Raw genomic sequence first — 12,600 nt, 5'->3', positions numbered from 1 at the left:
ATCGAAAAATATCATAAAAGCGAAAAGTGTCGTCCCTGATTAGTCTGTGCATACTGCAGAGGCTAATCTGGGATGACACTTTACGCGCATTCATTAAACCCCCTTTTCACAGATCACAGCTCAACTATATTGCCGCTACCTGCTATTCTCTACATATTGTATTCTTGATGAATTATTTCATTCTAGGTGCCCCTCCCCCGCCTGCTCCCCCACCGGGTATGTTCGGACTCCCAGGCAGCGCTCAGCGTAAAAACGTGCCCAAGTCAAAACAGCCGCTGAAATCCTTCAACTGGACCAAGCTCGATGATGTATGTACCATGTAGAAAATGAATATATGAGCAGTGCTCTGGGAAAATGGGGCTTAATGCTTGTTGTGTTATGTGACCTCCCACATTAGCCTGTGGGGACATCACAGGCTATTGTGGGAGGACACTTAATGCTTGTTGTGTTATGTGACCTACCACATTAGCCTGAGGGGACATCACAGGCTATTGTGGGAGGACACTTAATGCTTGTTGTGTTATGTGACCTCCCACATTAGCCTGTGGGGACATCACAGGCTATTGTGGGAGGACACTTAATGCTTGTTGTGTTATGTGTCCTCCCACATTAGCCTGTGATGTCCCCACAGGCTAATGTGGGAGGACACGTAATGATTGTTGTGTTATGTGACCTCCCACATTAGCCTGTGGGGACATCACAGGCTATTGTGGGAGGACACTTAATGCTTGTTGTGTTATGTGACCTCCCACATTAGCCAGTGGGGACATCACAGGCTATTGTGGGAGGACACTTAATGCTTGTTGTGTTATGTGTCCTCCCACATTAGCCAGTGGGGACATCACAGGCTATTGTGGGAGGACACTTAATGCTTGTTGTGTTATGTGACCTACCACATTAGCCAGTGGGGACATCACAGGCTATTGTGGGAGGACACTTAATGCTTGTTGTGTTATGTGTCCTCCCACATTAGCCAGTGGGGACATCACAGGCTATTGTGGGAGGACACTTAATGATTGTTGTGTTATGTGTCCTCCCACAATAGCCAGTGGGGACATCACAGGCTATTGTGGGAGGACACTTAATGCTTGTTGTGTTATGTGACCTCCCACATTAGCCTGTGGGGACATCACAGGCTATTGTGGGAGGACACTTAATGCTTGTTGTGTTATGTGTCCTCCCACAATAGCCAGTGGGGACATCACAGGCTATTGTGGGAGGACACTTAATGCTTGTTGTGTTATGTGACCTACCACATTAGCCAGTGGGGACATCACAGGCTATTGTGGGAGGACACTTAATGCTTGTTGTGTTATGTGACCTCCCACATTAGCCAGTGGGGACATCACAGGCTATTGTGGGAGGACACTTAATGCTTGTTGTGTTATGTGTCCTTCCACATTAGCCAGTGGGGACATCACAGGCTATTGTGGGAGGACACTTAATGCTTGTTGTGTTATGTGTCCTCCCACATTAGCCAGTGGGGACATCACAGGCTATTGTGGGAGGACACTTAATGCTTGTTGTGTTATGTGACCTCCCACATTAGCCAGTGGGACATCACAGGCTATTGTGGGAGGACACTTAATGATTGTTGTGTTATGTGACCTCCCACATTAGCCAGTGGGGACATCACAGGCTATTGTGGGAGGACACTTAATGCTTGTTGTGTTATGTGACCTCCCACATTAGCCAGTGGGGACATCACAGGCTATTGTGGGAGGACACTTAATGCTTGTTGTGTTATGTGACCTCCCACATTAGCCTGTGGGGACATCACAGGCTATTGTGGGAGGACACTTAATGCTTGTTGTGTTATGTGACCTCCCACATTAGCCAGTGGGGACATCACAGGCTATTGTGGGAGGACACTTAATGCTTGTTGTGTTATGTGACCTCCCACATTAGCCAGTGGGGACATCACAGGCTATTGTGGGAGGACACTTAATGATTGTTGTGTTATGTGTCCTCCCACAATAGCCAGTGGGGACATCACAGGCTATTGTGGGAGGACACTTAATGCTTGTTGTGTTATGTGACCTCCCACATTAGCCTGTGGGGACATCACAGGCTATTGTGGGAGGACACTTAATGCTTGTTGTGTTATGTGACCTCCCACATTAGCCTGTGGGGACATCACAGGCTATTGTGGGAGGACACTTAATGCACATGCATGAGACCCTGTGTTCCCAGAATGAGGCTCATATGTATTGTAAATATATGTTTGAGATATTTAGTGAATAAGAAGTATGAAACCAGGTTGGAATAAGCATGTTACAAGCATCACGTAAATATTTTACAAAGAGGTGAACGTAACTGAATGACACTTGCTTATAGTTTTTAAGCTAGATTATAATGTTCTGTTTGTAAATCTGGCCAAATTATGTGCATATATTTATTTAAAAAGCTCAAAATTTTCATTAAGACCAGTACTGAATTGTTTACTTTATAAATTTCACCCATGACTATTATTTTACCTTTATCTTCCATTGCATGTATACACTGTTGGGAGAATAACACATTTTGATGTTTTAAGACCAGTCAAGATTTACAACAGATTGTTTTTCACTTGACACCAGTTTATCAGAATATCTGTTATAACTTATTGTAATTGTGTATATTATTCGTACAATTATGTATGTATGCTTTTTTTTAGAATCGTATCAAGGGTTCCATATGGACTGATATAGATGACACAAGTGTAAGTATAAAGAATAATTATTAATTTGACTAGTTGAGATGGCATCTTTGTCACAGTATGTTTGTTTACGTTAGTCTGGCAATGTTCATGATATTTAATTATATTGCAGTTCGTTAAATATGCATAAATTTTATTCAAATGACAATTCTAATAAATTACAAATACATAAAGTATCTGTAAATTACAGAATAATCTGGTATGACACTTTTCAAAATGCTTTAAGCCCTGTTTTCCCCAACTGCCACTCATTCTAAATGTACTGTGTTCCAGCTCTACCCACTGCTGGATCTGGAGGAATTTGAGAGAACATTCTCAGCCTACCAGAAGAAGCAGGACGAAACAGACGATGCCAAGACGCCCGGGAAATCCCCGCCGAAGAACAAGGAGCTCTCAGTGATTGATGGCAGACGAGCACAGAACTGCACCATCCTTCTGTCTAAACTCAAGGTTATTCAGATAACTGTTGTTATACTTTTACCCGAGTCCTTATTAGCAAGGTTTTTTGTGACTATTTATGAAACTGGGTTTAATTCAATTATTAAAATAGTTATTGGACTGCAGCAAATATTTTTATAAAGGCATTTGTCATATAACTTTTTCTCAAAAATGTGTAATCCTGTTCTGTAATTTATGGATAGCTTGACATACAAATGTGTACTTTGTAAATTGTAGATCAGTAACCAGGAAATCAAGTCTGCCGTTCTGAGTATGGATGAACATGAAGACATTCCTAAGGACATGCTTGAACAGGTAGACAGAGAACATAGTGATATCGAAATGAGCCTCTGTGAAAACCTTTTGATGAGGTTTGAGGTCACTGGGGTCAAGGTCACCAAGGCTAATAATAGATTTTTCCGTCACACTTTTGTTACAGTTTCTCATAGCACCTTCAATACTTTACCGATCTCTTTCATATTTGGCATGTAAGTACCTTGCATGGACCTCTACCTTTTGATAAGGTTTGAGGTCACTTGGGTCAAGGTCACTGAGGCTAATAATAGATTTTTCCTTCATTCTTTTGTTACAGTTTCTCATAGCACCTTCAATACTTTACCGATCTCTTTCATATATGGCATGTAGGTACCTTGAATGGACCCCTACTTTTTGATGAGGTCACTGGGGTCAAGGTTACCGAGGCTAATAATAGATTTTCTGTCATGCTTTTGTTACTTTACCGATCTCTTTCATATTTGGCATGTAAGTACCTTCCATGGACCTCTACCTTTTGATGAGGTTTGAGGTCACTGGGCTCAAGGTCACCAAGGCTTATAATAGATGTTCCGTCACGCTTTTCTTACAGTTTCTCAAAAGGCCTTCAATACTTTACCGATATCTTACATATTTGCCATGAAGGCACCTTGCATGGACCTCTACCTTTTGATGAGGTTTGAGGTCACTGGGCTCAAGGTCACAGAGGCTATTAATATATTTTCTGTGACGCTTTTGTAACAGTTTCTCAAAGCACCTTCAATACTTTACTGATCTCTTTCATATTTGGCATGTAGGTACCTTGCATGGGCCACTACCTTTTGATGAGGTTTGAGGTCACTGGGGTCAAGGTCACTGAAGCTAATAAAAGATTTTTTTAGGTGGTTATTAACACATACATTGACAAAGCGCATCATCGGGGAGCATACATCAGTTTCACTGATATTCTTGTTTAAATGAGTTGACACTTGTTTTCCATTAACAAAGAAAGAAGTCATATGTAGGTTATACTGCAATATTCGTGTGCAGAGCCTTTTTTTTTTAAACAGTTGCATTTTGGACATTGAACAGTTAAATGAACTTGCTTTAATAGGCACAATTAAATCCTTACTAACTTTAAATTTCTGTTCAATTTAATGTAACACAAACTGTATACAAAATATAATCAAGCAGTATTTAGGTTATGTTTTTAGCATTTAAGGTTCACTGAAGTATCAATAGATATTGGATCACAGACTTTCATCAATTGTTTTGAATCATTTTCCCAATTTGTATTAATGAAATTGTTGACATTTATTATTATAAAAGGTTAGATGACATCTTTTTAAAGCGCTGTTGAGTTTACACTGTAGAAAGATTGATTGAATATAGTATGAAGATACTTTATTAACATTCGGGAACAGTCGACCTACTTGCCCAAAGTAAAGGACAACAGTTCAAACTATGGCCCCCTACACTGAGGGATACACTTGACTGTTCCCAACATTATTATTACTACATGTATTACTAATATTAAATATTCTCACTACTCAAAAAGTAAACAATCACTTTTCTGGGACTTGCTCTTTACAGTCAGGCCCCAAGATTTTATCTTTTTCTTTGCATTTGAATATTTATCAGATATCAAGCAACATAACATTCCTTCTTGTTTGAACGAGATTGTTAACAGTATGAAATGTGTTATCAGCATTTATAAATAGAAGTAGGTAATAAATTATAATAGTTTTTAAGCATTAACTTTAAAAATACAGACTCAAAAATAAGATAATGCTTATACTATTATTTATTGTAGAATAACCCATGCTGAGGGGTATAGATGAATGTTATTAAATCACTTGTGCTTTGCACTGGTGATTTGATTCCTATGCACTTATATTACTTAAATTTGTTATGCTACAATAAACCATGATACAAATATTATTACTTGAACAAAAATATGATGAATGCATGAAGTGATTAATAGATTTCTCATTTCACATTTATATACATATATGAGGCGTGCTCTGTGAAAAGGGAGTTTAATGCATGTGCACAGTCCGCACAGGCTAATCAGGGACGACTTTCTGTAAACGAAAAATACCATAAAAGTGGAAAGTGTCGTCCCTGAATAGTCTGTGCAGACTTCACTTTGGGATGACACTTTATGCACATGCATTAAACCCCTTTTTCACAAAGCTTGGCCCATATAAAAGTAAAAAAATAATATGAAAATAATAAAATACCATTTGCATAATGTTACGTCTGTATTTCAGTTGTTGAAGTTTGTACCTACATCAGAAGAGATGCAAACGATGGGAGAGCTAGGTGGGGAGGTCGAGAACCTGGCAAGGGCAGACAAGTTCCTCTATGAGATGGGCATGTAGGTCACAGACAGTTACCTCCCATGTCTTTCATAATGATTATAGCTCTCTCTATGGCATGTAGGTCGCACATAGTTACCTCCCATGTGTTTGATTATAATTGTAGCTCTCTTTTTGGCATGTTGGTCACACACAGTTACCTTCCATGTGTTTCATATAATTATAGCTCTCTCAATGGCATGTAGGTCACACACAGTTACCTCCCATGTGATTCAAAATAATTATAGCTCTCTCTATGGCATGTAGGTCACACACAGTTACCTCCCATGTGTTTCATTATAATTATTGCTCTCTCTATGGCATGTAGGTCACACACAGTTACCTCCCATGTGTTTCATAATAATTATTGCTCTATGTATGGCATGTAGGTCACACACAGTTACCTCCCATGTGTTTCATATATAATTATTGCTCTCTGTATGGCATGTAGGTCTCACACAGTTACCTCCCATGTGTTTCATTATAATTATTGCTCTCTCTATGGCATGTTGGTCACACACAGTTACCTCCCATGTGTTTCATATATAATCATTGCTCTCTGTATGGCATGTAGGTCACACACAGTTACCTCCCATGTGTTTCATTATAATTATTGCTCTCTATATGGCATGTAGGTCACACACAGTTACCTCCCATGTGTTTTATTATAATTATTGCTCTCTGTAATGCATGTAGGTCACACACAGTTACCTCCCATGTGTTTCATTATAATAATAGTTCTCTCTATGGAATGTAGGCATGGCTTTTGCACATTTTTTCAAATGTGACAATTTCAATAAAATTTGGATTGTTTGGTTAAAATAACATTCAAATAATTATTCGTAAAATATTCATCCTGAACAAAAGTGAATTAGTTAAATGATTTATACACATTTAAAAGTATTTAATTTTATACTGAACTTATCTATTTACAACCATCTGAAATTGAAATGATCAGTGGGGCATTTTGGAACTTGATTTGGGGGACAAAATTCACCATTTGGGATATGAAAAAACAGTGGTTAGGAGTGTGTATTTGGAGGTATTTTTCATGTTTTAAATAACAGTTTATTTTATGACACACTGAGGAAGCAGTATCATTTTCTTTGTTATTTGATTGTACATGATTCTGTTCTGCTTGCAGGGTGAGCCACTATGAACAGAGGGTACAAGCTCTGTACTTCAAAAAGAAGTACCCCGACAGAATGGCCGATGTGAAACCAAGAATTGAAGGTACTACTCTTTTACCAAAATCTCATCCTCAACACCATCTAAATACTTAATTATGCCCCCCTTCGAAGAAGAGGGGGTATATTGCTTTGCACATGTCGGTCAGTCGGTCCGTCCACCAGGTGGTTTCCGGATGATAACTCAAGAACGCTTGGGGCTAGGATTATGAAACTTCATAGGTACATTGATCATGACTCGCAGATGACCCCTTTTGATTTTGAGGTCACTAGGTCAAAGGTCAAGGTCACGGTGACCCGAAATAGTAAAATGGTTTCCGGATGATAACTCAAGAACGCTTAGGCCTAGGATCATGAAACTTGATAGGTAGATTGATCATGACTCGCAGATGACCCCTATTGATTTTCAGGTCACTAGGTCAAAGGTCAATGTCACAGTGACCCGAAATAGTAAAATGGTTTCCGGATGATAACTCAAGAACGCATATGCCTAGGATCATGAAACTTCGTAGGTAGATTGATAATGGCTGGCAGATGACCCCTATTGATTTTGAGGTCACTAGGTCAAAGGTCAAGGTCATGGTGACCCAAAATAGTAAAATGGTTTCCAGATGATAACTCAAGAACGCTTATGCCTAGGATCATGAAACTTCATAGGTACATTGATCATGACTGGCAGATGACCCCTATTGATTTTCAGATCACTAGGTCAAAGGTCAAGGTCATGATGACCCGAAATAGTAAAATGGTTTCCGGATGATAACTCAAGAACGCTTATGCCTAGGATCATGAAACTTGATAGGTAGATTGATCATGACTCGCAGTTGACCCCTATTGATTTTCAGGTCACTATATCAAAGGTCAAGGTCACGGTGATCTGAAATAGTAAAATGGTTTCCGGATGATAACTCAAGAAAGCTAATGGCTACGATCATGAAACTTTATAGGTACATTGATCATGACTCGCAGATGACCCCTATTGATTTTCAGGTCACTAGGTCAAAGGTCAAGGTCATGGTGACCTGAAATAGTAAAATGGTTTCCGGATGATAACTCAAGAACGCTTATGCCTAGGATCATGAAACTTCATAGGTACATTGATCGACTCACAGATGACCCCTATTGATTTTGAGGTCACTAGGTCAAAGGTCAAGTTCACGGTGACCCAAAATAGTAAAATGGTTTCCGGATGATAACTGAAGAACGCTTATTCCTAGGATCATGAAACTTGATAGGTAGATTGATCATGACTCACAGATGACCCCTATTGATTTTCAGGTCACTAGGTCAAAGGTCAAGATCACGGTGACCCAAAATAGTAAAATGGTTTCCGGATGATAACTCAAGAACGCTTATGGCTAGGATCATGAAACTTCATAGGTACATTGATCATGACTGGCAGATGACCCCTATTGATTTTCAGGTCACTAGGTCGAAGGTCAAGGTCACAGTGACAAAAAACATATTCACACAATGGCTGTCACTACAACGGAGAGCCCATATGGGGGGCATGCATGTTTTACAAACATCCCTTGTTTAAAGCGTCTATATTATTAAATTATTAAACAATTATGCTTAATTTGATATTATCTATGTAACTACTTTTGTTGTAATCATGTTCATATTTATGGACATGAACTGTACCATTTATGTATGCAGTTGCAGGTTTAAAGAAACTGTTTTTCTGCTAAATTAGCAATTAATGAATTTGTAATCTTTTATTAATAGCTGTGTTGGAAGGCTCCAAACAACTTACAAAAAGCCGTCGACTAAAGAAACTTCTAGAAATTGTGCTTGCCATGGGAAACTACATGAATAGGGGCCAGCGGGGAAACGCTAGGGGCTTCACAATCTCATCCCTAACCAATCTGGTGGATACGAAATCTAGCATCAACAAACATGTCACCTTATTACATTATTTAGTGGACGTGGTAGAAAAACGAGTATGCAAGTTTTTAACAATTTATGCACTAATTTGGTCTATTGTGATAATTAAAGAGAACAGCAATTTAAATTTGTATCCTGGCTGATTGTGCTTGAACAGTTACATTGTATAAATTTCTACTTTTGTTAGCCTTTTAATTTAAAATCAAAATGTGTTACTTGATTAGCACTGTATATGGTCATATTATATTAGTTCAGGCTAGTAATATGAGTCACGTTCTGAGAAAACTGGGCATAATGCATGTGCGTAAAGTGTCGTCCCAGATTAGCCTGTGCAGTCCCCACAGGCTAATCAGGGACGACACTTTCCGATTTTATGGTATTTTTAGTTTCAAGGAAGTACCTCGCTACCAAAAATCACGTTCAGGCGGAAAGTGTCGTCCCTGATTAGCCTGTGCGGACTGCACAGGCTAATCTGGGACGAGACTTTACGCACATGCATTATGCCCAGTTTTCTCAGAATGCGACTCATATCTTTGTTTCATTTCTTTAGTTCCCAGATGTCTTGAAGATTGGGACCGATCTCAGTTTTGTAGGGACTGCTTGCAAAGTAAAGTAAGTATTGTTTTCTGTAAAAAAGTATTCATCCCTTTTGTATCATTATAAGTAATAAAATTATAGTCTGTTTAGATAAAACAAGTACATGCATAGTTAATATTTATTTAGTACCACTTTTGCTGTTTCATGGTTTATCAGGTTTCAATAAATTGTCCTGGATTTCGAATTTAAATTAATCTTTATTTAGTCCTGTATAGGGGCATAAATGTTATAAAACCATTCATGATGTTGGATGTTTTATTTAAAAAAAACTATTTTCAATATGAAACAGTTACTTCACTTATAAAAACAAAATTAGAAAAAAAAAAAAAAAATTATTTATTTATTTCTTATTTAGCTCCAGACATACAAGTTGTATATAACCATGTTGAGTTATTTCTTGTTATCTTAAAACTGAACATTAATGTCTTGCAGTTTCTCAGAGCTCGACAAAGAGTTAGGAACGATACGGACGGGGTTAAAGGACATTGAGAAGGAGTTGAGCTACTTTGAGGAGCGAGGGTCCACGACCCCAGGGGACAGGTTCCTCTCGGTAATGAAACAATTTATCACCGTGGCAACGTACAGCTTCTCTGAAGTGGAGGAAAACTACGTAGAAATGAAACAGAAGGTGAGGGTGATATGCCCCTGCAAAAATAGTTTATCAGTTGATAAGTTAGTAATTCAGTGGGCTGTAAATGTTATACGTTTGTGGAGCTAACTACTTCCACATTTTCCAAGTTGTTAAATTAAAACTGAATATGTCATCACTATGAAGTGTAGATGTAAATGTAATTTTTTATACCCAGTATTCCACACTTTCCATAATTATTTTGGCTTCAACAAAGCTTACAGAGCAGTTTTGGGATTTAAGTCATGTGTGGGACAATCATCTGGATTCCTTCTATCGTATGGTCTGTTAGAATGTGTCTTCCTTTAGAGAAAATGATATTTTATTTAATTCTGTTAAAACTGATATGAATTAAACATTTGTCATTTACCTGCTTTTGCAATTCCCCCTCCCATGCACAAATAGCTCTGTTTTACCCCCCAAATGAGGGAAAAGGTCCCCATTGTCAGACTGGAGGAGTGGTTGTTTGTATGTTTCATGGTTGGTGCAAAAATGTCCATTATTATACTCCCCAATCACTAATAGACTAGATGAAAACAGAGATGCATTTGCATCGGAATCAATTATTAAAGTACAAATATACGATGTAATTGTTTACATCTTGATCATTTGTAAAGTATTGGGTGAGAATGCTTGGATTGTTTGAGAAGGCGCAATTTGAGCATTGGACAACTAAACCATATAAAACATTTCTAGGAAAAAAAAAAAAAAAAATTGTCTAATGAACAATGCTGGAAGAAGTCAAGAGCAAACATATTATAATAATGTTTAGATCTCATTATTGTTGTAAAACTATTTATTGGATCTTGTTTAATTTGACATAATTTTCACTGTGTCATAATTTATAAGCCTTTAAACAAATACATGAGTTTGATGTTTGGATTTTTTTCTTAAGTAAGATCTAAATTTCAATGCCTGTGAACTCAACATTGTTTGACTGCTCAATAGATTATACAGTTTTAATTTAACAGTATATGGTTTTGTGTTCCCGCAGTTTGAAACCTGTCAGAAGTGTTTTGGTATTGCCGAGTCTGGCCAACCAGATGAGTTCTTTGGTGTGTTTGACGCCTTCCTTGTGGCTATGAATGACGCTCGAGTAGAGAATGAGAAAATACGCAAAATGAAGGAGGAGGAAGAGAAACGAGCACATCTTGAAGAGAAGGTACGTGTTATGGTGTTCTTCAGGTAAAGCATTCATTCACTGTGTTGTCTGTCCTTCTGTCTTTCAAGAATTCTTTGAACCCTTTCGAGGATACTTCTTTCTCAAGAGGTGGTTCCCCTTTAAACATTTTCTGTAGACATATGGAATTTTGAAGGACTTTTAAAATAAGTTGTAAGTGCATGTTAAGTCTAGAGCATATTGTGTCATATGGTTCTATCAGTTATTATTATCCCCTGCCAAGTGGACAGATATAGAATTGGCAATGTCTGTCCGCGATTCATTCAGTCTGTTCCTCATTCTGTCACAAAATTTTGAAATTGGTGAAGGATATCAAATAATTGAAAAAAAAACTGGTAGTAATGCATTCCAATGTGTCTATATTTTCATTGGAAATGATTTGTTTGAACAAATTTTAATAGTCATTTCATAATTGAAAAATAAATTAAAAAGGGAATAATCTATTTCATTGTTTTATCTGTATTTTGTACATGTTTAAATGATGTTTGACAGGCCATCTTTTTGGGCAAGTAACTAATAAGGGTACTTATAAAAATAATAATTTAAAAGCATAGAAGAATACTTACTCATTATATGCACAGAATACTCAAAAGCCCTCATAACAATTTTCAGCTGAAGAAAGAGCGTGAACTGAGGTTGACAAAGAAGGCAGGCACTATGAACGGGCAAGTGAACGGAAGCGATAAAGGTAAGACAAATTGTATTAACTTAATAATACAACATCATTTAAGTCTTTGTGTATTAAAGTACAATTTTGTGTTAGTTATGTGATAAAAGAAGTATAATACCGTTCTAGCTGCAATAATCCACCAGCCCAGCTATTGACCCTCTGGGTGGCTGGGCATTGCAACTGGTAACGAGATATTTCGTGTAAACTTGGCCACCTGGAATCCAGGTGGCACTTTAATAGGCAAAATGAGCAACATAAACTATTTTCGTTCATAAATAAACACAAACAGATCTTAAAGTTAACCTTAATGCTCAAATTAAAACAGTATACTTGGTATGGTGTGCTCTCAGAATAAGGACAATAATCCAAATTTTGAACACGTTATCCGTTCAAGAAGTTTTTGTAATAGAAAACACAGAGTATTCAGAATATGAAAATACGCAAATGTATACATCTAGCATCTCCCGAATCCTCCACAAGATAGATCTTGTGTCTAATCAACCAATCGTGTGGCATCGATTATCTCCAGAACCTCTGTAAGATAGATTGCATTGTCAATTCCAAACTTAGGATTTGGGTTTGATTATGGTTTTTATCAACTTTTTGTTTGAGCCACTAAAACACTCAAATTGATGTCAATGGTAACAGGTATTGTAATTGTTACAATGTCTTAGGTTGATCGAATGCTGTTTTATAGACAAAC

General features: G+C 37.7%; 1 protein-coding gene across 2 annotated transcripts in view; it reads left to right on the top strand.

Moving 5' to 3' along the window:
• Nucleotides 1-12,600, top strand: part of LOC127874633 (disheveled-associated activator of morphogenesis 1-like) — an 83,523-nt gene that overhangs the window by 63,517 nt on the left and 7,406 nt on the right. For both annotated transcript variants that reach the window (XM_052419093.1, XM_052419094.1), the window contains exons 17-27: nucleotides 187-308; nucleotides 2,657-2,701; nucleotides 2,972-3,148; nucleotides 3,374-3,451; nucleotides 5,662-5,768; nucleotides 6,893-6,981; nucleotides 8,664-8,878; nucleotides 9,373-9,434; nucleotides 9,852-10,047; nucleotides 11,042-11,209; nucleotides 11,840-11,915. In XM_052419093.1, the coding sequence (XP_052275053.1) occupies nucleotides 187-308; nucleotides 2,657-2,701; nucleotides 2,972-3,148; nucleotides 3,374-3,451; nucleotides 5,662-5,768; nucleotides 6,893-6,981; nucleotides 8,664-8,878; nucleotides 9,373-9,434; nucleotides 9,852-10,047; nucleotides 11,042-11,209; nucleotides 11,840-11,915 (1,335 nt within the window). The remainder of the gene's footprint in view (nucleotides 1-186; nucleotides 309-2,656; nucleotides 2,702-2,971; nucleotides 3,149-3,373; nucleotides 3,452-5,661; nucleotides 5,769-6,892; nucleotides 6,982-8,663; nucleotides 8,879-9,372; nucleotides 9,435-9,851; nucleotides 10,048-11,041; nucleotides 11,210-11,839; nucleotides 11,916-12,600) is intronic.

The sequence above is a fragment of the Dreissena polymorpha genome, chromosome 3, assembly GCF_020536995.1.
Source record: "Dreissena polymorpha isolate Duluth1 chromosome 3, UMN_Dpol_1.0, whole genome shotgun sequence".
Taxonomy (NCBI): domain Eukaryota; kingdom Metazoa; phylum Mollusca; class Bivalvia; order Myida; family Dreissenidae; genus Dreissena; species Dreissena polymorpha.
The sequence above is the reverse complement of the archived record's forward strand: the minus strand, read 5'-3'. Positions and strand labels throughout refer to the sequence as shown.